This window comes from Rissa tridactyla, chromosome 4, assembly GCF_028500815.1.
Source record: "Rissa tridactyla isolate bRisTri1 chromosome 4, bRisTri1.patW.cur.20221130, whole genome shotgun sequence".
NCBI lineage: Eukaryota > Metazoa > Chordata > Aves > Charadriiformes > Laridae > Rissa > Rissa tridactyla.
Window position 1 is genome coordinate 10,805,387 of NC_071469.1, and position 27,946 is coordinate 10,833,332.

General features: G+C 43.0%; 2 protein-coding genes across 23 annotated transcripts in view; one reads left to right on the forward strand and one right to left on the reverse strand.

The window, feature by feature from the left end:
* PPFIBP2 (PPFIA binding protein 2) overlaps positions 1–11,263 on the forward strand; it is a 117,828-nt gene extending 106,565 nt beyond the window's left edge. For 17 of the 18 annotated variants that reach the window (XM_054198217.1, XM_054198216.1, XM_054198221.1 and 14 more), the window contains 11 exons: positions 127–265; positions 981–1,109; positions 1,752–1,902; positions 2,084–2,195; positions 2,715–2,803; positions 3,749–3,871; positions 4,560–4,685; positions 5,583–5,771; positions 6,169–6,339; positions 7,941–8,006; positions 8,688–11,263. In XM_054198217.1, coding sequence (XP_054054192.1) covers positions 127–265; positions 981–1,109; positions 1,752–1,902; positions 2,084–2,195; positions 2,715–2,803; positions 3,749–3,871; positions 4,560–4,685; positions 5,583–5,771; positions 6,169–6,339; positions 7,941–8,006; positions 8,688–8,759 — 1,367 coding nt within the window. In that variant the 3' untranslated portion in view covers positions 8,760–11,263. Of the gene's footprint in view, positions 1–126; positions 266–980; positions 1,110–1,751; positions 1,903–2,083; positions 2,196–2,714; positions 2,804–3,748; positions 3,872–4,559; positions 4,686–5,582; positions 5,772–6,168; positions 6,340–7,940 lie in introns of all 18 variants that reach the window. The other variant, XM_054198235.1, reaches the window with a different exon arrangement.
* Positions 120–27,946, reverse strand: LOC128908306 (NADH-cytochrome b5 reductase 2). 5 transcript variants are annotated; one of them, XM_054198243.1, is made up of 10 exons: positions 27,870–27,946; positions 27,644–27,790; positions 26,585–26,657; positions 24,548–24,654; positions 23,356–23,485; positions 15,673–15,756; positions 15,050–15,135; positions 14,121–14,220; positions 11,768–11,965; positions 120–256 (listed from the first exon to the last, which is right to left on the reverse strand). In XM_054198243.1, the coding sequence occupies exons 1-9, from the start codon at positions 27,882–27,884 to the stop codon at positions 11,793–11,795; spliced, it is 915 nt and encodes a 304-aa protein (XP_054054218.1). In that variant the 5' UTR covers positions 27,885–27,946; the 3' UTR covers positions 120–256; positions 11,768–11,792. The 5 variants fall into 5 exon arrangements, with proteins under 5 accessions (XP_054054218.1, XP_054054217.1, XP_054054221.1 ...); XM_054198242.1 differs by having other exon boundaries at positions 124–256; positions 11,764–11,965; XM_054198246.1 differs by lacking the exon at positions 120–256 and adding an exon at positions 259–465.

The window sequence follows — 27,946 nt, forward strand, 5'->3', positions numbered from 1 at the left end:
TACAAGAACAATTTTATAGATATCTTTACTTTTTTATTCTGTTCTGTATTTGAACATTAGTCTCCAAGATAACAACTTCATTAATAATTAATATAAAATGTGACTATATTACTGTTCTTAACCCAGGAGAAACAGAGAATGTGGATGGTACGGTAGTCTCGGATGACCTTTCACCTCTTTCTTCGGGAACGGATTCAGGTCCACAATCTCCATTGTCTCCAGAAAACAGGAAGAGTCCAAAAGGGATCAAGAAAATCTGGGGAAAGTAAGAGAATTTATTTTTTTTAGTTCCCTGTCAAAGCATTTGGCTGAGAATGAATCCAGTTCTTAGCGAGAGCTACACTATCTGCGGCAAGAATGAAGTAAAATTCATGTAAAGGAGAGAAAGCAGCTCTGTGATTGTACGGGGTGTCTCTGTGTGCACGTGGGCGCAGAAAAATGGATGGTGGTCTTCATAGTGCCATGCTGTTGGAAGAAATAAGACACCCCGCTGTCATCTGACGTGGCTGGTAATTTAGAATGCCAACAGTTTCATTAGCTATGAAAAATTAAATGATACATTTACAGAATGTCATACAGATACATTACAGAAGCCATTAGGTAAAAAATGAGAGAAAACAGAAGAAACAAAAAGCCAGGGGGACTGAGTTTTAGTGTGTTTATTTTATCTGCTTCAGGACAGCAGCCATTTATGAGTCTGGCCTCCACTGTGGAGTATTAATTGGGCTGAAGGGTTATGCCTTCTCCGCAGAGCGTTTTTGGTTGGGGTTTTTGTGTTGTGGGTTGTGGTTTTTTTTCCTTTCCTTGGAGTTGGGGCTACACAGTGTTTGCCTGGAACCTCGTCAGCTGTAGTTTGAATTAGATGTTTCTGGTTTCTGGGAAGATTAATACCATTTCTAGTTGGCACTATAGTTTCCATACGAAACAAATGATCCCTGTCGCAAGCTAATAGTCCTAATTTGGCACTCTTGTCTTGAAAGAATAAGAAGAACTCAGTCAGGTAACTTCCCTGCAGACGATCTGGGTTTGGCAGAGTTTCGAAGAGGTGGTCTCCGTGCAACAGCTGGCCCTCGGTTAGCCAGAACAAAGGAAACTAAAGGGCAGAAAAGGTAACGGTTCCTTCTTTGGCCCTGCTTACTACAGGGGGGGTCGGACTAGGTGACCTCTAAAGGTCAACCCAACAGATTCTATGATTCTTTACCTTGCACAGCATGTTATGTGGTATCGTGTAGTGTGCTGAACAGCCAAACCCTCCTCTTGTGAAATACGTTTTTCCTGATACACAAGTGTAATTCCACAACTGGAAAGAATTTCTCTGGTAGAAAATGTATCCTGAGTAGCTCACCTGTCTGCGCTCCATCACTTGCAGGCAGCAGCACTAGTTTTTTGTTGGAGTGTCAAAAATTTCAACTTGTTAAAGAAGAAGAAAACTTATCATCTAGTGTGGGACTATCTCCAAAGTGATAAGAATTCATCGATTCCCTTTTTCCTCTTTTCAAATAGAAAATGGGAAGTTCTTACTCACCCCCCACCCCCAAAACTGTTCACAAGTTCTGGCTGGGACCCTAAATTAAGGGGACACTAGTACCAGGGCATATACCAGGAGAATGGCTGTTGGCTTTTGTTATTGCACAGAACGAAGCACACTAAAACACATGCTGTAGTACTGCCTCTGGCACATGATGATGTTTCTGATAATAAACCGTAATACTTTCCTTTAAGATTTTTCAAACGTTTCTTGTACTTTTCAGCGACTACAATGCTCCGTTTGCTCAGTGGAGCACTGAAAGAGTTTGTAACTGGCTTGAGGACTTTGGTCTTGGTCAGTATGTCATTTTTGCGCGGCAGTGGGTGACTTCAGGCCATACACTGTTAACTGCGACACCTCAGGACATGGAAAAGGTAATAATCTGTAACTGGTTTGCTCAAGCAACCGTACGTGCTGATTCTTTACAACCAGGCCCCTTCAAACAGTTGGCAGTTCTACCTTTCTGAAATAGGTAGCATCCATTTTTGCAGATATCTAATGAGATGAAAAGAGCCAGAGGCAAGGCAAACTATTTGTTAATGGTTATTGTTGCAGGAAATGGGAATAAAGCATCCACTGCACAGGAAGAAATTAGTTTTGGCCATAAAATCAATAAATGCAAAACAAGAGGAGAAGTCTGCACAACTCGATCATATCTGGGTGACACGTAAGTGTTTGAGCTATCATGGAATTGTTTGGAAAAGAATTTCCCCCATCCCTATGGATGGGCTGCATGGTATGTTTGTTTAAGCAGTTACCAAACATCTTTTTAAGAGCACTAAGTTTCAAGATAGTAAAATTTTCCATAGAATAGAATGAGGATTTTGTATTGTTCTTGACATCCAAATATACAGCTATACAGCACGATCTTCCAAGGGGAACTCTGTCATTCAGATTGCAGGGAAGTAAAGGGGGGGTGGCTCAGTCTAGCAAGAGCTACATTATGCTGCCCAAGGTATGTGCTCAGTCACACACTGTCTGTAAAATATCACAGGGGTATTGTGGACAAAGCTGGTTGATGGGAATTGCTTGTAGGCTTCGGGTAAGAAGCTGTCCTTTGGAAAGGCGAATAGGTAGAACGCGCTGCCTGAACGCCTCAGCAGAAGCCAGCCCAGACAAGCAGGGGAGAAGGGCTTCATCCTCGCTGATCAGGATTTGGGTTATACCGCTGTTCTTGTATCTGCAGGATGGCTTGATGATATTGGTTTACCTCAGTACAAAGACCAGTTTCATGAATCCAGAGTTGATGGGAGAATGTTGCAGTATTTAACTGTGGTAAGCTAAAATCCTTTTTCCTCAGTTTAACCAAATTTAACTTCAGAGTGAGCAAAGAATTTTACAATTTTCCTTTGCATGTGAGCAGCTAAAGAATTTTTGCAAGGCAGAAATAGTGCCAGTAGGAACTCGTTTGTGTTGTCTAGTGCATGGTTACTATTCCTAAGGTACATAAAATAAGTCATAGGGTATGTTATGGCTAACTTCTGCAAGGTCTTTCTTTCAATATCACGTAGTACACCACAATTAAAGGTAAAATGACCTGTTTTACATGCAGCTTCTGGAGTGTGTTGTTCTCCACACCAATTAGCAACAATATTCAAGAAACTAAAGATAAGCACCAAATCCAGTAATTTGTACAACTCTGACCCTGTTATCAGCAAACCATGCACTACACAGAGCCAACCGTGTTTTCTTACAGTTTCCCTGCCCAGGTTTCAATAATTAAGTATTTGGTTTTGTTAACTATGCTATGAAAAAAAAAATAGAGATGTTACCAAAAGTACAGCCTTGTCTATGCTGCTTAAGGAGCCTTAGTTAATAGGAGCACGGGCCCTGCTGTTAGGTGGGTGTCGCTAGCTACAGTGACCTTACCCACAACAGGATCTTCCCAGATCAGAAACAGTCCAAGTATTTTAAAACTATGCATGAGCCTGGATTTTCCTTTATAGGCTACAAGCTCTTCTTCATTTTTTAGCCAGGTCTTGCTATGGTGCAATGTTTAAAAAAAACCCCAAAACCCAAACAACAATAACAACAACAAAAAAAAACCCCAAGATCCCCACCCCAAAAAATCCTCTTTAAAATATAAACTTTTATTTTACCTAAACCATAGTTACAGTGGTTTAAATAAAACTACACAGTAAGCTTAAATTTTTTCTACTTCGGCAAAATATCTGTTTTGGTATGTATTGTATGGCACTTAAAAGGCTCTCTCCTCTACAGAATGACCTTCTCTTTCTGAAAGTCACCAGTCAGCTGCATCATCTGAGTATTAAATGTGCCATTCACGTGCTGCACGTCAACAGTTTCAACCCCCACTGCCTACGCAGGAGACCAGTTGAGGAGGTAAAAGGATGTTTAAGTAAATTAATTTAAACAAGCACTAATTACCCAATTCCAGCCAAAGTGGATAGAAAGGTAGCAGTGTACATTGAGGTATCATATCCCTCAATCACTGCCACTAGGGAATTGCATCTAAAGCAGTAGTTACGCCGCCTTCGCTCTGGAATGTAACATGTACTCACCCATAATAATCTACTCATTCCTTACATGCTTGAACCACTTATTAGTTGAATGCACTTCCCTTTAGAAATTATTTGCTTAGTTTAAAGCATTTAATTTCCGAGAGAAGAATTTGAATGTTTTTTCTTGCCTTTTCTAATTTTTAACTCTCAAAGACGGTAAGGTTTTTGCCTTACCTGGTCAGCAGAGCTTATTCTCTTAGTATTAAAGACTGACAATAACACTCTTTTCAAAATGCTCTCTTTTTTACACCCACCTTCTGTAGGTCTCTTGTTATACTACTTGATGCAGTATACGGGGTTTCATCTGTACTAGACTACGCTGGCCATCTCGTCAGAGGATGTTTGAAAGAGGCCTTAAACAGAAACAATACCTTAAAATTGTGAAAAAATTACTGCTCTTTGAGGAAGGGAAGGAACAATTGTTTTTCTCTGAACTGAGGATACATATTGTGAACGTGCAGTGACGATGCAGGCCATAACGTAATCATCTTTTCTGGTTATTTTAACAGAATAATGTTTCGCCTTCTGAAGTAGTTCAGTGGTCCAATCACAGGGTGATGGAATGGCTCAGATCAGTCGATCTGGCAGAATATGCACCAAACCTTCGAGGAAGCGGAGTGCACGGTGGCCTGATTGTAAGAATTCATTTTCACATTTTACTACATATCTAATAAAAATTGACATTGTAATATAAACCATCTTTTATCTGGTGTTTGTCAAGCAGGAGGAAACAAACACATCTGCAATATGACAGCACGAACAGGCCTTCGAAAGAGCCTCTCTGTCTGATCCATGCATCTTAATTTTACAAAGGAAAACTAAAATAAAAAAGGAACTGCTAAAATTTTTTTTATAATCAAAGCTGAGCTGTGCATGAGTGTTTGACAAGCAGTACTTTAAAAAAACCCAACAAACTGTACTGTGGGAAAGTTACTTCTTGATAAGGCATCACTGAGTGTTTGAGTGGTTTTAATAGAATCCTGAGCCACAGTAAATAACTGTCCTGAACTTGCAGCAGTCTTGCCAGCAATCAATAATGACTTTTTCTTAATTAAAACCATTCAGAACTATTTGCAGCTCAGTGAAGTCAGAGTTCTGAAATACTGTGATTCTAGTGCCATTGAATTTTTGCAAAAAGGAAATAGAAAAATTGTGCTAAGATTAAGTTTATTCTCTGTTACAGCAGTAACTGTAAAAGTAGAGCAGAAAAAAACCTGTAAACTGTACAGTGACTGTAAAAGTAGAGCAGAAAATTCTGAAAACAAATTTCTTCAATCCAAACAAATATAATGTTTGATGATAAGTAATAATTAGGTATTTGTCTGATCACGCTCTGCATTTCTTTGTGCCTACTTTCATGTATTTCCTATTGAAACCCTAACGAGTATCATATTGCAAGTTAAAAGAGGTCTAATGTAGACAGACAGCTTAGTAAGAATGAGAAATCCTTCTGATAAGCACTGTAATGATTTACTATTGCAAATATTTAACCATATAAAAAATAAATAATGTGCCTTTTTTTTTTTTCCTAGATTCTCGAACCTCGCTTCAATGGTGACACACTAGCAATGCTGCTGAATATTCCGCCTCAAAAGACCCTGCTGCGACGCCACCTAACAACCAATTTTAATGTATTAATTGGACCAGAGGCACAACAAGAAAAAAGAGAAATAACAGAGTCAACAGCATACACACCTCTGACCACCACTGCCAAAGTTCGGGTATGCGCTGCTTTCAAAAAGGGGAAAATTCAGACTTTCTCTCCCCTGTCTTTCTTACACAGAAAATAAGGGAAAAACAGGGGCGGGGAGAGGTCAGTTGTAGGAGGAATGTTATGTTTTCCTTAATTCTAGATACCAAAGCATTTAATTTCTATCTGTTTAAATCAGCTTCTGAAATAAATATGCAATCCCTTCTGTTTTTTCTTAGAGGGAACACTATCTAAATGTATTTAAAATCAACTGTAGCTCCCAATTAGAAAACAATTAAATTTATTTAGTTCAGAATCTACATACTTTAAGGACTAGAGTATAGCAGTAAATAAAAAAGGAGAGGATTTTAAGGTTTGAAGGATGACCTTATTTTTCTTATTTAAAACTTGTTGTCTTCTTATTTTAGCCAAAGAAACTTGGATTTTCACATTTTGGAAACTTAAGAAAAAAGAAGTTTGATGAATCAACAGACTACATTTGTCCTATGGATACAAACCCTGCTGCTGCGAATGGTACTCAGAAAAACTATGGTGGATACAAAGGACTTAGTCCATTCACTGACAGGGAACTGGATCAGGTGGGACAGACAGACTGATGCCATTCTCATCTCATCCTCTCCATGCATTCCAAAGCTTGCAAATAACCAAATGTTGGCATATAACAAAGTATTTGCTACATCCGCATGAACTCATTGAGAAAAGTATTGGCTATGGACACTGGAAAGAGGTCTATACTAAGAATGTCAGGTTAATTTTTTTAATCAACATCATAATAAACTCATCCATCTTCAAGCCCTTTTTCAGGAATATAACACCTTTACACTATGAAGATCGATGTATTTTGACAATTAAGGTGGAGGTTGCAGTAAGCAAGACTTTAATACTTCTAGCTTTCATAATCTGAGTATGCACACTACTTTTTTCATTATCTTTATGGGTGGTTTTTAATGTAATAAATTTATTTGTACTAATTTGTACAAAGCTATCAAGTTATATATTAAAGTAAAACTGGATTGTATATTTTTAACAGGCATTTATCAAAGGATGCAACTGAATTTTTTTCTTTCATTATGTACAGTGGGGAGTAGTTACGCTTAGACAGTATATGTGAAAACGATGCATCAGTAATGAACAACATCATTAATAAACCAATACTTAAATAATTCACTTTTGTTATGTAGTAGTGAACTTGTGAATGAAACTGTGTCTAGACATCACGCAGACAAATGATGAAGACTAAACACCATCAAATTTTATTCAACTTGCCTGTTGTGTAAAGGGATGTAAACCCTGAAAAATGGAGCACCTGGAGGCTTGTGTGAACTTTGGCAACACACAAGAGCCAGGCAGAGGCAGCTGGGGTAAACTCTCCTATCTCCAGTGACCTTAAGTGAGAGAAAACATTTTAAGCCTAGTAAGAGAATGGTCACAAAATGGAAAAGACTGACTGTGAAAGTACTTTTTTCATTTGCATGGTTTACTCCATCTAACACCTAATTTGTGTTCATTGCCTAACCATTGTCTTTTTCAACGCACACCTTAGCAAAATAAAGTATTGTTCCTAGGTAGGGACAATACCAAATCCTGACTATAATTTAGTATGGATGTCTGCTTGCACAGTTCAGAGTTCCAAGGGAATGCATTAACTTTGAGCCAACAGCTTGCACTATGCTGTTGTTCAAGCGTTACTTTTGTAACTGGCTTTTTCTCTAGGAGCGTGGTCTTTAGCAGAAGCATGACTCCTGAGCATGTGTTACGCAGTGACATCTCAGTGCTCTGGAGCTGATAACCTTTTTATGTAGGAATAGGTAGGACTGTATCATGAAGGACTCTTGGTGCTTGCCGGTGAAAGAAGACTACCAGAAGTACAAGTGTTACACCATCAGGAAAAGAATACCCTTCACTGATAGTATCAGTTAAGCTTTTTATTTTTTGTATGAATTACAGCTCAAGTTTCATGGAATCAATCCTTCTTAATCAGGATTCACTCTTCCTATCCTTAAATGTGTTTTCACATACCTTACAGCACGGAGACATTTTGTTAATGTGCAGAAATCAGAGCTTTTAAAAGTACCACAACTTCATTTGTGCAGGCACAGATACCTCCCAAAGATGCATGCAGAGTGAATAAAATTGCTCATACTGTCTGATTTGAACTAGTTCCTGAATACTTTTACAGATGGAACATTCAGAAGGAACAGTAATGCAAATAGGGGCTCTTTCCCAAGGCATAAGTCATCTTACGGTATGTACTAATTTCACTCTTGTTTTAAAGTCACAAACGTATTCTGCTAGGATTTGGTGAAAGTTGGTCGTTGGTGGTGGTAGTTAAGAGTAACTGTGTCACTAGTCTTGTTAAATACCTCTTTGCAGCATGGTTGCACATTCACAGTCCAAAAAAATCCCCTGTTTTTAAATTGCACTAGAAATTAAGTTTTATTTAGGCCTATTTTAAGTTTTCGTGAACTCTGCTATCCCTTTGACCCAATGACAGATATTCATCCACTTAAATGAAAACAATTTTTCAAAGATTTGGCAAGTAACCACCATCAAATGCCTCAGTCACAGCAAAGTCTAGCAAAGAGATACAGACTTGAAAATTTACATGAGCTAAAAGTCCATGGAAAACAAACAAAAAAATCAGTGTGTTAATTCCTGACTCCATAGCAACTAATTTAAAAAAAGAAGGTTGACTGAAAGGTATAATGAAGAATTACATAACTTAATTGAGTCACATGCCACACATAAAATCTGTCAAGAGTTTTCTCAAGCAAATAGTTTATTCAAAGCTGCATTCAAGGAATTCCTTTTAATTTTCTGTGGCTCTAACCCCCTCTGTTGTGAAAGTGATCTCATTACAGTTGGATTTCTTTAACTATAGGCCTCTAACTGACTATGCTTACTCGTTCACATCTTGTTTTTTCAGACGATGTTAAGCCAAGACGAAATGCTGAACGACAGCAGGTTTTTAACACCTACCTTTGAAGACTGGAGATGATGTTTCAACCTGACCAAGAACACTTAATACCTCATGCCTGGCCAGAGGGGTGGCCAGGAGAAGCTTGGTGGTGTGGTGCAGAAAAGCTTTACCTCTTTTCTGCCAGTGAGACTTGCCAGATAGCATTTAATGTTGTCAGTGTAGCAACATATAACAGGTAACTCTCCTCTGCGCTGTTTTCCATATTTTGTAATGTCAAATAGGTGTTGAGAGAGAAGCAGTACTCTCATATCCAGTGTCTGGAAAGCCAAGACTGGCAACAAATTTTACCCTTTTATTCAGTCATCTTTTTCATGGTATGTTCATGTACTGTTATATGAAAGATATTTTGTAATTTTTTATTTTTTATAATTAACTAGTAATGCAGGAAGCATTAATATTCTGTAGTACCATGTGGACTAATCAGAGCCTCCTAGAAATGCAGATGGATGCTGCGGTGGTAATAGCTCGCTCACTACTGCTGCAGTCTTGCCAGAGACTGTTTCCCGTAAAAGGATTTTAATCTCTCATCCCTTTCATTAGCACACGTCCTGCCCTCTTTTTTTCTAAGTGCAGTGTAGAATGGGAAAAACGGAACATAATACTGTCCGTCAAGCCCTTACTTTTATCAGGAGGAAGACAATCGAGATGGCATGGTCGCAAATTTTTACCTAACTCAAAAAGGTGCTGAACAACTGCAGCAGGAAATGTAACTTTGAGACTACCTGAAAAACTGATGGACTCAAATGCTGGTGCTTCATTTAAAGTGATATTTTAATGATTGCGTGATTTTTACGTGCGCATCAAGATACTCGCAATCAAGGCGCAATCACAACACTTAACTAGTAGGGTAAGTGCAACAGAATTTCCAGCATGATCCATTGTTTTGTTTTAAATGACAGTTCTTTAACTAGAACTATTGAACAGGCTCTTTCTGTACACTGATGTTTTGCCTAAAATGGCTAGTACTGACCCACATGTGCAAGCACCAGGATGCTCATAAGCCTTCTAAACAGTCAAAATGGCTCAAAGTTTTCTGAGCCCTGTACCTGGTTGGTCTGAAACATAGCACACGCTCTCTGGAAGACAGCCATGGTAATAATTCTTTCCCTAGTTACACCTAGTTAAACATATGGCTGCAAACAGCCCTGAGGACTGCAGTAGAAACACTTTTGTAACATTTGCATGGGAACTGGTGATGTTGTAAACAATATTGCTGTTCACTTTAAGTTCTCCTTTCATTCTAGCTACAGGTAGATTTTCATAGAATATTTTATTTAGCAACAGGAAACAAACATTACTGCTCTGATGTGTAAAATGTGACTAAGGAGCATCAGGCAAGTACCATAATAAAACACGTTTTTCTTTTTTTAAAACATCTGACAAAATAGACCTGTTGCTATTCTACTGAGCTAGGCAGCACTGTAGCAGAGGGAAATATGGACTCTTACTACTTTTTTGAGGGGCTTTTTAAGGGTGAAAGCATCTCCTTTACAGCAGCAATTACTGTTACATCTGTTGACATATGCCTCTCATGTTTTAATAAGGTAAGGTATTAACAATATATCTTAGTAAATAGGAAAATGGCAAGAAATGGAAAAGAAATGCTCAATTGCGAGGAAAAGACTTAGTATGTATATGGATGGTTTGCATTACTCTCTCCTTGCTGGCGGCAGGGTGTTGGCTTACATATATTAACATAGCCTGAGGGCAGGTCATTCCCAGCCACAACCCTCCCAAACAAAGGAGAGATCTCAGGTACTGTCCAGAGCACGCAGCAAGGGCTCTTCGAGAGCTATCAGTGGCACTTTTTAAAGGTGATCTATTCTAGTCCTTAGTCCATGAGGGACCCTGCACGGCATGGTCAGATTTTAGAAGACAAACACATGATTTTAATGTCCAAAAATGGTAAAACCAAGGCAATTTTGTTTCAGTCACTGAACAATGAAATAATAATGGAAAACCCAAAGGAATGAGAAGTCAATCTACGCATTAGCAAACTAAAAATACTTAATTAATTAAAAGGTATAAAGCATACCAGTCAAGTACATCTATAATCTGGCAATGCAATCAACACTAGTGACCAGGTCCTGTACTATGGGCATTTGAAATAGTTTGTTAGGTTAATTAGCCAGCAGACTTATTACAGTACTACAACTAGGATAAGCTGCTCTAACAGAGGCAGCCTTAATATGACTGGGATATTCCGAGCAGATTTTCAGATTTCTTTTGATGATGTATTTATAACTCAGTGTGTTGTGCAAACTTGGCTGTGAATAGTCAATCTCCAAAATTACTGATTTTTTTAAAAAATATATATAGTAAGAAATCCTAATTAGTGTTATACGGCATAAATGCTTATTTTTTTGACTGTTATGAATAAATTCTGAATGTTCCTCCATCTCTTGCTGACTGTGGAGTGATTCTAACACAAATATATGTGATTGATCTCTCATCAGGGACATAATCACAGTCTGAATCCCCAAGATATGTTTGCATTATTGCTACAAATGTAATTTAAGTACAAAACCACTTTTTCAATAGCATACTTAGACTTCTTTCTTAGTCCCTGGTAAAGGGCTGTAAAATAAAAACCAAAACCACCTAACAAACTGTTCTTTGTATTCTCCTTCCCCCAGGATGCACTACATTAATTACCTATAGAGCACAGTCAAATAATGCTAGTCCAGTTTTACAGCCCTCTCCCAAATTCCATACTCATGTTAAAAAACAAGTGGTTTCATCTCTGTCCTACCTCTCCAATTACACTTAATTTATTTTCTCAGAATTGACATTTCGTACTAACTTATGAGGTTAGACTAAGTTACTTCCACACAATTCAAGATGATCTCTCAACATCTTAGTATTAAAATGTGCAAAGGTAATTACATTATACAGTTATATATGTATAACATAATAATATGTATAATTACATTATACGGTTAAAAAACACACACAAAACCCCCAAGAAGTACTGCACAGTTATATACCAGTTGGTCCTAATAGGAAAATATGCAGTACGTACTTACGAAAAGGTATCAGATGACATCAGTGCTAATAAGAAAATATACTGCTCTTGGGATAGCCGAGTTTGTCCAGGTTGGGCTGACATGCAAACTGAATCATAGGTGGTGGCCCACACATGAGAATGAGCGTCTCACTGCTGGGGCAAGGGAGGTGGGTTTTAATCATGTCTGCGGTGACAAAGCCAGAACTGTACTTCCAATCTGAAACAAAGAAATTAAACTATTAATTTAAATCTCCATACAGTCTGAAGCCTTTTTAAACTGCATGTGTTGTACTCACAAAGTAGCTGAAGAATCAGGTAAGTTACACCACCATCACTGCAAGCAGAGAGAGGACTAAAGCTGTCACAGAGCTCAAACCTAATGGTCCCCTTTGATAGGGACAACAAGCATGTGGATAACGAGGATCTGATTGATTGATTGATAAGGGTTTATATAGACTTTCAGGCATTCAAAATAAATTAGACAGCAGGTAGGAATATACAGGAAGAGTAAATCGGCCTTTCCAGTGAAGAGAGGTCACTTGGGCAGTTGTGCAGGGAGAAGTAATGAGACCTGTGGCATCCAACACATTAAAAAGAGATAAAGTGGTGAGGTGACAAAAGTCTGATGATGACAAACGTTCTGCCATGTTATGAAGTGAGGAGAGGGAAAAGAAATTGAAAAGAAACACTCGATGATTTCAAACAGTAATATTATTGAATACATCTGGCATTCGAAGTGAGCCAAGTAGGAAAAGTACTCCTACCTTCACATACAAAAATATGTGCTTTAAGCTCATTTATCAGGAGCAAGATATTGGGGTTATGAAAACAGCAGTGATCAAAAGGCATACGAAACATTAAGGAGTATTAGGAAAGGAAAAGGGAACACCACATCAAATTAAAAATGCAGAGTTTGCCTGCGTATTGACTACTGCTGATCAGTTCTGATCCACCCAGCTCAAAAAGGGACACAGGAGAGCTAGAAAAGGTTGAGAGAACAAGGATGAGCAAAGCTATGTAATCACTGCTATGTGGGGAATACCAGCAATCTTCAGGATAGAAGAGATGCGGCAGCAGGGGTGAGTGATAGATGTCTGTAAAATTAGTAACATGAAAACAGTTGGTAGGCACTTATTCACACTCTCTCCCAGCGACAGGACAAGAGGTAATGGGCACAAACTTGAGCATAGGAAGTTCCACCTAAACATGAGGAGGAACTTCTTTACCCTGAGGGTGGCAGAGCACTGGAACAGGCTGCCCAGAGAGGTGGTGGAGTCTCCGTCTCTGGAGACATTCAAAACCCGCCTGGACACATTCCTGTGCAACCTGCTCTAGGTGACCCTGCTCTGGCAGGGGGTTGGACTAGATGATCTCCAGAGGTCCAAACCTATGATTCTATGATTTCAACACAAGAATTAAAAAGAAAATGCAAACCAGAGGAAGCGATTCTTCATACAAAAATGCTAACCCTATGTCACTAACAGACTGCCAAAAAGCTCACACAGGGTCCAAAGGAGGTACAGTAAGTTCATACTAAAGTAGTCCACTGAGAGTTACTACTTCTGTAGAGACACATTTGGCTCAGAATTCAGAAATACTAAAGACTGGAAGAGTATCAAGTCCTGCTGATTACTCTGCTCTGGCCATCTACTCATGGCTATAGCTGACAACAGGTACAGAACTTTGATCTGACCCAGTTTGGCTCTTATGTCTGCTAAATAAGAGCACAGATCACTTTTACAATATCAGCAAACATGAATACCAAGGTTTCAACGGAGATTCAGTAGAGTTCAACCCCTCCCTCCATTTCTAATTCAGTGCTACACCAGCCTACATTAAATGCCTTAATCTATGTATATGGCAGCTCTGTTTTACCAGAATCTAATCTAGAGCTGCTGCAAAACAAAGATGTTCATGTACTATTCACAATTATTAAGCAGTTTAATGCCAACAAAATGCTAACCTAACCTGGTTTGGGAGATCACCCAGAACAGAGCTGTAACTTCTGCTGAAAAGTCCAAAAAAATAGCACATCCTGAAATACATCAAAAGATCCACTGTGTCCATCTGACCCAACAGGAGTTTATTCTTGGTTCACACTTTCTAACACCCACCTGGTTTAGAACACTTCAAAACAGGTGCTGTGGTAAGGCTTTTTCTGAGGGGCTGAGGGGTGTCTTGGTTATTTAAAATACTGTAAGACAACAGAACTTGATATCATACTAATGGCCCCTTGAACAAGAGGTTGGTGGTTGGACTAGATGATCTGAAAGGTCCCTTCCAACCTAGGCAATTCTATGATTCTAAGAGTGAGACTCTGACTGTTGCACAGTGACAAGCAAAGGCATTTCCAGTGTGTACCAATAGCCTACCTTGTGGAGGTCTGTCCAGCGTGTACCAAAGCGTGAACTGATCAGGATGCCTCTTCGCAATGTCTTCTAGCTCAGCTCTCAGTAATATATCTTTTTCTGTCTGCAAAAGACAACCGCTGTTTAGCTCCAAATCATCTCAAGATGCCCTCTAGTGTGAGTTCATTTGGCATTCAGCAAAACAAATCCAATGATAACTCATTCAAACCAACAAAGTGATTTTTCCCCCCCTTTATATAATAGGCTATTACAGGCTTCTGTAAATTCAAATTAAGAACAACAAACTATGAGACTTAATGGCCACCTAAACACTGTCTTAAAGATGGCGATTTGAACAACTTTTTAATCCAGGCTAAAATCACAATTAGGTAGATTTGTCTCTGCCTCCAGCAAATATGGCCCTGTAGCAGCACGGTGAAGGTTAACTGTAGAAACAGATTAACAGAGCAAAATACTGTTTCCTTGGAATCTGTGAAGGAGTAAAATGAGTAGAGGGATCAGGATCTGTTCACACTATTTATTCCCTAATATAGGATTTAGGGAGTACAAGTGAAACTATGAGGAGCCATCTTCAAAACAAATAAAAGAAGATCAGGGGAACTCTGACAGCAGAAGTATTTATAAAGGGCTATATGGATAATTTTTTTATTCAGTTTCTCCTTAAACTGTTTTAATCCAAGACAATATATTAAGAGCTTACATAATAACCGTTTCCTGCTCCTCCTTATACTGATCATTTTTAAATGTGCTATCTCAGATATTATTTTCTTATAAACAGTAGGGTGAAAATACAACCCCAAAGACACTGGAAGAGTATGAAACATGCAGAGCAGTATTTTTTCCAGGGGTCGATGTCTCACCAGTTTGAAAAGCTCTGAGACCAGCAAAAAGAGTAGGCCATTAAAGAAGGACAAACAGGTCAGTATATTCACCTGATTAGCAAAAAGAAGGTAACATTTTGTGGAGTCCTTAGGATCACTTGTGATACGACGAATCAGTTGCAACATAGGAGTTATACCTGTTAAAAAACAAAGTGGTTAAAAAAACCCCAGGTATTTCTTCTACCATGCAGTTTCATTATTAATGCGGCATTCCTTCAGTGGGGGCTTAGTTTGCACAGGGCTACATACCTCTGACTTTCTAATCCTTGCCAAATGCAGAGGCTGGGGGTTTCTATTATTACAAATCATTTCAAAACAAAACCAAACCCACAATACTTGTATCTGGGGCTCGCTTCTTCAGCATTCTCTATCGCATACAGTAATTTTACACTCAAGACATTCTCCTAAAATATTTTTTGTCATTGAGACTGAAACTCGGAGAGATGAAGTGACTTCTCTGAGGTCACACGATAAATGAAGATTAAAACTCTGAAGTTGCTAGCTCCCAGGACTGAGCTCAAGCCACCGGAAAGCCTCAGTGTTGCCAAATGCTCATGAAAAGAAATACAGGTCCAAGTGCTCTGCTACTACAGTACAGTGTTTGATACTCCTCAAACGCATCCCTAAAGACATCTTTGTTCTCTAGACATTCCATATGATGAAAATAGTTTTACCTGTTCCTCCAGCTATCATCCCAAGATGCTTTGCAAACTTTTTCTCTGCTTCAGACTTCTTATGAGGCTTGATAAGAAAGGTACCTAGAAGAAATATTCAAAACCTATAGGTACATTAACTGCCAAAAAAACATGGATACAAATTCCAAAGGAATAAATTACTACAGCCTACCAATTAATTAGGACAGATCTTCTGGAAATGCTAATTGAACTCAGAACAGCATTGAGCACAAGGAGTAGAAACTTCTTTGTCTCTGTAAAGTCCAATCCTAGCTTTGAACAACTGACTTCTTTCCCTGCTACCCAACATCATTTATAATAAACTCAAGGATTCCCACATCACTGCCTAGAACACAACTCAGCAACTGTGGATGTTAGTGGTAGCTACAGCCCCTACTACAGAGAAACAGGTTTCTTAGGCCATCTTCACCATCCTCACCTGCACCACATGTCAAGCCATTTGTGTGTGCCCACATTCAATGGAGTTGTAATTAAACAGCATCAAGCAAGAACCGCTACAAAGATTAGAATCAGGAATGTTGGAGCCTTTCATACTTTTATCAAGCACTTCATTATTGTAATTCATTTCCAGTTAACGAGATCCCCATGACACTCGCAGTCAGCTAGGTGACTACCTTCTAGTATGTTGTGATGAGAAGACCTTGCCAATTTCTGCTCCACACCGGCCAACACCACTGGTTCAGAACTATCACAAAACTAGACAGTTTGTAATTGAATTAATCTCCAAGAACCAAGCCAGATGAAAAGCCCACGAAAAGTACTCGTTATGAAAAGCACTTGACGTATTCAAATTTTAAGAGATCTGTAACCAGCTTTCCTAGCTACTGCTCTTTATAGCAGCCAAAGCAGAGCAGAAAGGAACATCTGTAAAACATGCATCACTTGTTTCCTCTGAGATATAACAGCTTCATCGGTATATTACTGTCGTGGTTTAGCCTCAGACGGCAACAAAGAACCACGTGCCGCTCGCTCGCGCTTTCTTAATACAGGAAGAATCGTAAGAAAAGGCAAGACTCTTGGGTTGAGACAAAGGCAGTTTAACAGAACAGCAAAGGGAACAGGCAAACAACAACAACAACACGGATAGCGGAGTATACAAACACGATTACGGAAGCGCCGCTCCCCCGCCGCTCGCCGACCGGACCCGGGCCGCCCCAGCCCGCTTTTAAGCAGCAACTTCCTGCCCCCTCCCCCGGCAGCTCAGGGTGGGCGTGGCTCACATGGCATGGAATACCAGGAAAAATTAACCCTATCCCCACCGGAACCAGGACATTATCCACCCCTTATTCCATACCATCTGTGCCATGCCCAGCAGGTTCCAATGGATTGCCACCACTTTCCCCTGTTATGTATATATATATACACACACATATAATGCCCACTTAGCAATTAACGGCACACAATCTGATTCATTGGCTATTCTCGCCCAAAATCACATCCCCATGAGGTACACATCGGACTTCCCCATCCTTCCGCATCACCCACCAAGTGCATCCAGGTCCTTGGGCAAAAGCAATCCCACGGATGGGTTTGCCTTTGCCTGAGGCAGGACTAACCCAGACTGTCTTCCCTAGCATATTCTTCATGTGCACTACGGGGACTTTATCCCCTTCTACAGTACGTGGAAGTTTTGATTGGGCAGGGCCAGCCCGATTGTTAGATCCCCTGGTGTTAACTAGCCAGGTAGCTTTTGCTAAATGTGTATCCCAGTGTTTGAAAGTCCCACCACCCATTGCTCTCAGGGTAGTTTTTAACAGTCCATTGTATCGTTCTATCTTCCCAGAGGCTGGTGCGTGACAGGGGATGTGATACACCCACTCGATACCATGCTCTTTGGCCCAGGTGTCTATGAGGCTGTTTCGGAAATGAGTCCCATTGTCCGACTCAATTCTCTCTGGGGTACCATGTCGCCACAGGACTTGCTTTTCAAGGCCCAGGATAGTGTTCCGGGCAGTGGCATGGGGCACAGGGTATGTTTCCAGCCATCCAGTGGTTGCTTCCACCATTGTGAGCACATAGCGCTTGCCTTGACGGGTTTGTGGCAGTGTGATATAATCAATCTGCCAGGCCTCCCCATATTTGTATTTCAGCCATCGCCCTCCATACCAAAGAGGCTTCAAACGCTCGGCTTGTTTGATCGCAGCGCATGTCTCACATTCATGGATGACCTGTGCAATAGTGTCCATGGTCAAGTCCACCCCTCGGTCACGAGCCCATCTATATGTCGCATCTCTCCCTTGATGGCCTGAGGAGTCATGGGCCCACCGAGCTATGAATAATTCACCCTTATGTTGCCAGTCCAGATCCACCTGAGCCACTTCAATCCTAGCGGCCCGATCCACCTGCTGGTTGTTCTGATGTTCCTCCGTGGCCCGATTCTTCGGTACGTGGGCATCTACATGGCGTACTTTCACAACCAGATTCTCTATCCGGGCAGCAATATCTTGCCATAGGTCAGCAGCCCAGATGGGTTTGCCTCTGCGCTGCCAGTTGCCCTGCTTCCACTGCTGTAACCACCCCCACAGAGCATTTGCCACCATCCATGAGTCAGTGTAGAGATAAAGTACTGGCCATTTTTCTCGCTCAGCAATGTCCAAAGCCAGCTGAATAGCCTTCACCTCTGCAAACTGGCTCGATTCACCCTGTCCCTCACTGGCTTCTGCAACCCGTCGTGTAGGACTCCACACAGCAGCCTTCCACTTTCGATGCTTTCCCACAATACGGCAGGACCCATCAGTGAACAGGGCATATTTCTTCTCATTTTCTGGCAGTTTATTATATGGTGGGGCCTCTTCTGCACACGTCACCTCCTCCTCTGGTGACATTCCGAAATCCTTGCCTTCTGGCCAGTCCATGATCACTTCCAGAATTCCTGGGCGACTGGGGTTTCCCATTCGAGTTCGCTGCGTGATCAGTGCAATCCACTTACTCCATGTAGCATCGGTTGCATGATGTGTGGTGGGGACCCTTTCTTTGAACATCCAACCCAGCACCGGCAGTCGAGGTGCTAAGAGGAGCTGTGCTTCTGTACCAACCACTTCCGAAGCAGCTCGAACCCCTTCATATGCTGCCAATATCTCTTTTTCTGTTGGAGTGTAGCGGGCTTCGGATCCTCTGTATCCACGACTCCAAAACCCTAGGGGTCGACCTCGAGTCTCCCCTGGTGCTTTCTGCCAGAGGCTCCAGGTAGGGCCGTTCTCCCCGGCTGCGGTGTAGAGCACATTTTTAACATCTTGTCCTGCCCGGACTGGCCCCAGGGCCACTGCATGGACTATTTCCTGTTTGATTTGTTCAAAAGCTTGTCGTTGCTCAGGACCCCATTTAAAATCATTCTTCTTCCGGGTTACTTGATACAGAGGGCTTGCAATTTGACTGTAATCTGGGATATGCATTCTCCAAAAACCCACAATACCTAAGAAAGCCTGTGTTTCCTTTTTACTAGTTGGTGGAGACATAGCTGCTATTTTGTTGATCACATCCATTGGAATCTGACGGCGTCCATCTTGCCATTTTATTCCTAAAAACTGGATCTCCTGCGCAGGTCCCTTGACCTTACTTCGCTTTATAGCAAAACCAGTGTTCAGAAGGATTTGGACTATTTTACTCCCTTTCTCAAAAACTTCTTCTGCTGTGTTTCCCCATACAATGATGTCATCAATGTACTGCAGATGTTCTGGAGCTTCACCCTGTTCCAGTGCAGTCTGGATCAGTCCATGGCAAATGGTGGGGCTGTGTTTCCACCCCTGGGGCAGTCGATTCCAGGTGTATTGGACGCCCCTCCAAGTGAAAGCAAACTGTGGCCTGCACTCTGCTGCCAAAGGGATTGAGAAGAATGCATTCGCTATATCAATCGTGGCATACCACTTGGCTGCCTTGGACTCCAGTTCGTACTGGAGTTCTAGCATGTCCGGCACAGCAGCACTCAGCGGTGGCGTGACTTCATTCAGACCACGATAGTCTACAGTTAGCCTCCACTCTCCATTAGATTTTCGCACCGGCCATATGGGACTGTTAAAGGGTGAGCGAGTCTTGCTGATCACTCCTTGAACCTCTAGTTGACGAATCAGCTCATGGATGGGAATCAGAGAGTCTCGGTTAGTGCGATACTGCCGCCGATGCACCGTTGTGGTAGCAATCGGCACCTGTTGTTCTTTGACCCTCAACAACCCCACAACAGAAGAATCCTCCGAGAGACCAGGCAAGGCAGATAACTGTTTAACTTCCTCTGTCTCCAAAGCAGCTATGCCAAAGGCCCAGCGGTACCCTTTTGGGTCCTTAAAATACCCTCTCCTGAGGTAATCTATACCAAGGATGCATGGAGCCTCTGGGCCAGTCACAATGGGATGCTTTTGCCACTCATTCCCAGTTAGGCTCACTTCCGCCTCCAGTACAGTCAACTCTTGGGATCCCCCTGTCACCCCAGAAATACAAATGGGTTCTGCCCCTCTATAGCTTGATGGTATTAAAGTACACTGCGCACCCGTGTCCACTAGAGCCTTATACTCCTGTGGGTCTGATGTGCCAGGCCATCGAATCCACACCGTCCAATAAACCCGGTTGTCCCTTTCCTCCACCTGGCCGGAGGCAGGGCCCCCCTAATACTGGTCATAGTATCCATTACTCACTTCTTGCATAAATGACTTGGAAGTTCCTTCAAGAGGATCAGAAGCAAGATCAGGCCTTCTGCTTTGTCTGGGGAACAGCCCACTGGAAACTGGGGCGGCACTTTTCCTGGAGGGATCCCCTTTTGTGGTTGTCCTTCCTTGCAACTCCTGTACCCGTGTCCGCAGGATCGAAGTAGGTTGTCCATCCCACTTCCTCATGTCCTCTCCGTGGTCCCGCAGGTAGAACCACAGGGTGCCTCGTGGTGTGTACCCTCCGTACTCTCTCTCTTGAGTGGGGAAATGCCTGCTTCTAATAGCTGAGATACTGGCCCGTGCAGGTGGGGAGTAGGACATATTCTCTTCAAGTTGCTGGACCTTCCGCGACAGTTTCTCCACAGCTGAGACAAGGGGGGAAGAGAGACTTTCTTCATATCGCCGGAGCCGGCCAGCTACCTCATCCACCGTTGGTCCCTCTTCACCTTTCCATTCCATTACTGCCAGGGAGTTGGCATATGACGATGGTGCGCTCCGTACAAACTTCCGCCACATGGGCCTTGTGCATCGCACCTCATCAGGGTCTGTGGGTAAGTCTGCATTGTCCAAGTCATAATAAATCATCTCCCGCATGGCTAATTCTCTCAGGTACTGGATACCTCTTTCCATGGTAGTCCACTTGCTTGGCTGACATACAACATCCTCACTGAAGGGGTACCTCTCCCTCACGCCTAACAGGAGTCGTTTCCAGAGGCTGAGGGCTTGGGTCTTCTTCCCAATCGCCTTGTCAATGCCGCCTTCCCTAGACAGGGATCCCAGCTGCCTGGCCTCCCTACCCTCTAATTCCAGGCTACTGGCCCCATTATCCCAGCACCGGAGCAGCCAGGTGACAATGTGCTCGCCTGAAAGTTGGCTGAAATCTTTTCGCATATCCCGCAGCTCACTCAAGGATAGGGATCGAGTAATTATCTCTGGTTCTGCCTCTTCCTCCTGCTCTCGTGATGACCCTGGTTCATCATCATCTCTTACTAAGCGAACTGATTTCTTTGTGTACTTCTTCTTCTGTATGGGGGCAACTGATACCGGCACGGGTTGGTTCCCTGGTTCAGTGGCAGTGGCTACCACAGGGGTTGCAGTAGCCGCAGTGGCTACCACAGGGGTTGCAGCAGCCGCAGGGGCTGTCGCAGGGACTGCAGCAGCCGCAGGGGCTGCCGCAGGGGCTGCAGCAGCCGCAGGCGCTGCCGCAGGGGCTGCAGCAGCCGCAGGCGCTGCCGCAGGGGTTGCAGCAGCCGCAGGGGCTGCCGCAGGGGCTGCTGGTCTGGTTTCCATCTCTTCCCCTTGAGGGTGCTGCATAATTCTGAGCAGTGCCTGGTAGACACTGGCCAGGGCCCAGCACAGCGCGGTGAGTTGTGCCTCTCTAGAATAGCCACAGCATTTTCCCTTCAAATGTTCTACCACTTTATCAGGGTCCTGTAATTGTTCAGGGGTGAAATCCCAGACCATTGGAGGTGAGTAGTTCTCTAGGTACCTGCCCATGCTCTCCCACATGCCGTGCCACCCCTGACTATCCAGCCTCGGAGCAGATCTCCGGGTGGTAGTCTTAAATAGTCGCTTAACCCTAAACAAGACCTGGAACGTATTCAGGAGACATAGCACTAGGAACACACTGGTTTGAGTATCCCAAGGATATTCAAAATTCTCAAAAGCTGTCATACCTGACCCGAAGGAGAAAAGGGAGGCAAAAGGGCTGGGGAAATTATTAACAAATTCTGAGAGACGATGTCCAATGTACGGACAGGACAGCAAAACCACATAAACACCCCAAAATAGCCGTCTGAACAGTGATGTTATCGTATCATAAACAGATATCGCACAGGACAGCAGAATGATAATCCTCATCCCTCTTCCAGACATGGTAAACAGCATCGCAGGGAGTACATAAGCCATATAGGAATTTATGTAACACAGCCATGAGAACAAACCAAGCAACATGATGACCAGTGACTATTTACCTAAAAAACCAAAACCGTTTTTTCCACGTTCTAGTTGGATTCTGTCGTTATCTCAACCCTTCGAGCCCCACGTTGGGTGCCAAAAGGACTGTCGTGGTTTAGCCTCAGACGGCAACAAAGAACCACGTGCCACTCGCTCGTGCCTTCCTAACACAGGAAGAATCGTAAGAAAAGGCAAGACTCTTGGGTTGAGACAAAGGCAGTTTAACAGAACAGCAAAGGGAACAGGCAAACAACAACAACAACACGGATAGGGGAGTATACAAACACGATTACGGAACCGCCGCTCCCCCGCCGCTCGCCGGGCGGACCCGGGCCGCCCCAGCCCGCTTTTAAGCAGCAACTTCCTGCCCCCTCCCCCGGCAGCTCAGGGTGGGCGTGGCTCACATGGCATGGAATACCAGGAAAAATTAACCCTTTCCCCACCGGAACCAGGACAATTACTCATCATAAAAGGTCATGATCCAGAGAAGCGTTGAGGATTTATCTCACTGAGATAAGAGTAAAGCCCACAGTCCCTCTCAGTCAAGATCAGTGCAAAATCTTTCACTTGCATCTTGAAAGAGGATTACTTCTCTGAACTTACTTCCTCCCAGTCAACTCAGACCTGGTTTAATCATCAAACGGAGCTGGCTCTCAATCAGCGGGTTATTCAGTAACAACGCTGAGATTTTCAGAGGGCATTTTAGGCCACAAGCTCCCTTGTTTAAGAAGCATCTGAAACATCTCCCTCCATGCGTATAGCTGAGGCATTATCTCCAGTGCAGCCTTCTCAGTAATATAATTCAATAGTGTTTATTTCAAATTTAATTATATGGTCCCAGGAGTGAGACAGTAACCTGCTATTCCTCACACAGAGTAAACACAAAGTACTCTTTCCTATCATATCAATTCTGATGGGCTCTTGGTCAAGACCAGGAAAGGTGGATTTTCTCTTTTCCGATTTTTAAAAAAAAGATTCTCTACAAAGTTGTTGAGTTTTATAAAACACCTCTGAAAATAACCAATACAAGTTCCTCCTTTTTTGCTCTCCCGCCTTCACGTCACAGTACCTGTCCCCTTATAGACAAGGAGCCCATTTGGCCCTCTGAAATCAATAGTATCTCCAATCTTCATGTCATTTAGGTACTGGGACATCTTCCCACCTTCTGGAAACTTGGGATTCACATTTTTGTGGTAGACCTGTAAAAACAATACTTGGTATGATACCAACCTCTAGCTGTCCTGCAGACAATATTACAAACTGTAGAACACAATATTGCAGGTCTGAAATTTAGCATCTGAGAAAGAAATTGAGACAATTCTTTGTTCTCAGTTATCTGTTGTGCCTTGCAACAGAAAGCAGCCAAAATACGTACAAGGCTCGCTCAGGCACGTGTTCCTATGCTCTCTGCAAACAGACAAGCTAACAGGAATTGGCAGCAGGCAGATTACGTGTTGGTGCCCTCATTTCACTGTCCCTCCAGCAAGAACCTTATGTCACCCCATTTTTGTAATCACTCCTTCTGAAAATAGCATTCCTGCATCTTTTTTTTTTTTTAAGACTTTCACAGACACTTCAGCAACATGATAGCTTTTTCACCTTTCAAAGCACATAACTATTAAGTAGTTAATAGCAATTCACCATACTTGTAACACGAAGAACAGAGGGTGCAAAAAAAAGGCCAGAACTTTGCCTAAGGCCAAACTCTATCACGGAAAAGGATTATCATGTCCAGAAGTTCTGGGATCAAATCATCCTGCATTCCCTAGCTTAAAGGATTTCAAGATTTCCCTTGTTTCTGTATCCTATTTTCTTAATCAATAAACAGGTCAGCAGAACTTCTGATGCTTACAGACGTATAATGGCAATCTTTGTAGCATCACCAAAGATAGCCGTTCTTATTGACTTGTTTCCTACTTACAGCTATTAGCAGTAAGTACTAGTAGCAGCAGGCAGCTTGAGGGAGAATGACTGCTATTCATGCATTGCCAAACAAAAGATACTAGGGAAGTTCCTGCAGTACTGCCAAGGAAGCAAATCCCTTCTCCATCTTCCCTACCTCTGCTATCTCTCAGTAATATACAGCAGAGACATGAGATACAGCTTACTATTCAAGGATATTGTGAAATGAGTTGTTTGGCATGCAGTCATCCTATTTGCAAGAAGATCGATCAAAATAAACTCTGTATTTCACTAAAATTAAGTACTTTCCTTCATTCCAGTTAGCAACTTATCTATGTTAAAAGAAACCAAAAATTTACCTTTATAATTAAATCAACATAACCTTTTGTTTCATCACTGGAAACTGGGGTATAGGCTCGAATCACCAGATTACCATCAATTTTTGCGGAAAGGTAAACATGTTGGCCTAGAGAGAAAGAATTACAACCTGTTTATTTATTTTTTCATCCCTGGAGGACAAGACAAGTGAGAAAAGCAGGTATTGTAACAAGCAATGATGCAGAAAATCTTTACCATAAAAATGCTGTAAAAATATCTAGCCTCTTCTCTTTTTTCAGCAAGAATTTCTGGAGTAGGGGTAACTGAGGAGAGCTGGTACATTACAGAATCAAGGATAAGATAAGAGGAAAATAGGAAATTTATAGTAAAATAGTGATATAGAAAGTTTGCTGTGCAGTCTCAAGTGCCCTCTGTATTTTGTGTTCTGCTGTTATCATATTCACAGAATCACAGAATGATAGGGGTTGGAAGGGACCTGCCAAAGCAGGTTCACCTAGAGCAGGTTGGACAGGAATGCATCCAGGCAGGTTTTTAATATCTCCGGAGGAGGAGACTCCACCGCCTCTCTGGGCAGCCTCTTCCAGTGCTCTGTCACCCTCACAGTAAAGAAGGTTTTCCTTGTGTTCAGGTGGAATTTCCTGTGTTCCAGTTTGTGCCCATTGCCTCTTGTAATTATGAAGTGGAATCAAGGATACATCAGTTCACGCAGGCAAAGAAATAAGTATTACTGTTTAATAGCAGCAGTCTCTCAGAGCAAACTCCCCAAAGATGCTGCACCAAAACATCAAGAACAATGCCTTTGGCCATATTCTTTCTCCATAACTCCTACCTCCATAATGCTGTGGCTTCCACAGCATTGGATGCTGCTGTGCAGAGAGAGCTCTTTGCCCAACCTAATGCTCCAAGAGGCAGACTCTGAAAGGCACCCAGTTTCTTTCTGCTGATTAAAAGAACTGAAACTCCTTGCCAAGAGTAGTCTCCTCAGCCAGACAGCACTAATCTGGAGAGTTGTATGGAAAAACAAAAAGCAGGAAGAGTGCTGGCAGAACACATTTTTATTTTTAGCAAAGTGATCCTGGTAAAAAGCTGAAGGCAGGAATCTCCCAGGAAGTAATCTGGCCCATATAGTTTCAGATTGCTCCTAAATTCTTAAGAATAAAGTCTGGATAAACACAAGCACTGCAGGGTATGTCTCAATTCTTTTATCATTTGTCTAGTTAATGCAGACAGTTCAATTGCACTTTCCTATACAAGCCAGAAGAGAATTTGGAGAAAGACTGCTGCCCTTGACAGGCAGCATGCAAGAAGGACGTGCCCACAGCATGGAACGGGAAAGACCCTGACCCTTGCCATACAGCACAGGGAACTGCAAAACACAGTACAGAACAAACAGGGCTACGTCTGCCACGTCTGCAGATCAGAAAGGGAGACTGTCCCCTGCACAGATTACCACTGATTCCAAGGTTCATTACCATCAGTTTTGCAAGGCACAGGAAAGACGTATGTAAATCAAAGGTCAGTGTGTGCACAGAAAAGGCTCTGAATATTTCAGCATCTTCTACATACAGTAGTTATTTTTTTTCCCCTTTGTTCTGCACAGAATAGTTACAAGCTTCCCAGGCAGAAGAGTTGTTCTTTTTCTGATTTACAAATGCGACCCTATTCACCAAAAGCATGAGGGCAGTTGACAATAAGCTGAGGGCACCAGGTAGCAGCAGAATGCAAATAAGAAATACGAAACGGCTTTGACAGGTACCATTCTTGCTTATATCCTGTCTGGTGATGAACTTCATCAGACTCAGTTGCTTCACTGTTCTTGTTCTAAACCACACCACAGAATTGAACACAAGCAGGACAAAGCACACACAAAAGATCAGAAACACAACCCTTTGGGAAAGCTGACATTTCTCTCTGACGCAGCAGCATTCAGATGCAGCTTTTAACTCCTCGCTTTGCTGAGCCTTAAATTCACAAACAATCAGAAGTCCAAGAACTATGAGTACAGTTCTAAATCCTGAAACCAGAAACGTATGTCCTGAAGTGTTTTCAGTACTTACCTACAGGTAATCCTAATACATGATCTGGTGAAGGTAGCCCAAATCGGAATTTCTTAGTATCATGACTGATTTCCTAAAAATACAAAACAAAATCAGAAGGAGGTCAACATCACCACTCTACTCAACGTCACCACGTTACTCAACAGGATATGCTTTAGTGAGCCTGTTTTTTGTTAGCATGCAAGCCAAATACTAGGAAGGGAAGCAGAAATAGCTTTGAAAAAATAAAGTTTAAACAGATCATAAGCTTTAAAAGCGGTCTTTTCCTCTTTAATTCCACAAGGAGTAACTTTTGCCTGTCTGTGCAGTCCCTGCAGCATCTTTACATAAAGAAAATCTGGAAACCTTCTATTGCCCAAGGCCAGTGAGCACATTTCATAATTTGTGGCCAAAGATCAGGCAAGACATGACGTGCAGAAGCACAGGCTGCTGGGATTACTTCTCAGTGATGCACATTGGACAGAAACCAAGGATGAAACACAGCCACAAACTAGGATTTAAACATACAAAGACACGAGTCTACCCTCCTCTTGAAACAACTATAATGCCGTAGTGTAGGCACAAATGCTTTTAAGAATCCTGATGTACGTTGCAGCGGGAGTCACAGCTGCCCTTTGAGGGCTCTGGGCATATCCCCGGCCCCGAAGCTGGGGGCAGCCCATGACAAACCGCCCCTCAGACACACACACACACCCCGGGCCAACGGCCCGACCGCCCCTCAGATCCCCTGCCAAATGACCAACCGCCCCTCAGACATTCGCCCCCCACGACAACGGACCAACCTCCCCTCAGGCCCTCAACCGACCAACGGCCCCACAGGCACCCCCCCGGGCCAACGGCCCAACCGCCCCTCAGACACCCCCACCCCAAGCCAACGGACCAACCTCCCCTCAGGCCCCCAACGGACCAACCGCCCCTCAGACCCCCCCCACCCCCGGCCAACGGACCAACCGTCCCCGCCCACCCGATGGGCAGCAAAGGGGCCGGCACGACCCCAGCAGCGCCGGGACGAGGGAAGGGGTTCAGGGGCGCCAGAGGCCGCCCCGGGCGCTCGGTCACCTCTTTGTCCACCAGCCGCAGCGGATACTTCTCGAGAGGGTCCTGCAAGGTGACGAGGCCGCTCGCCCTCCGCCCTGTCCCCCTGAGGAGCAGCAGCAGCAGAGCGGATACGGCTACCACGGCCACGGCGATGGCCACGGGGGCATCCTGTGAGGAGAAGGGCAAGGCGGTCAGGGGAACGGCCCGCCACACTCGCGCCCGGCCCGCCTCCCTCCCGACCCCTCACCACAAGCGCCTCCATAGCGACCGCCCGCAGCTCCCCAGCCAGCAGACACCGCTCCACCTGCGCCCTCTGCCCTCCCC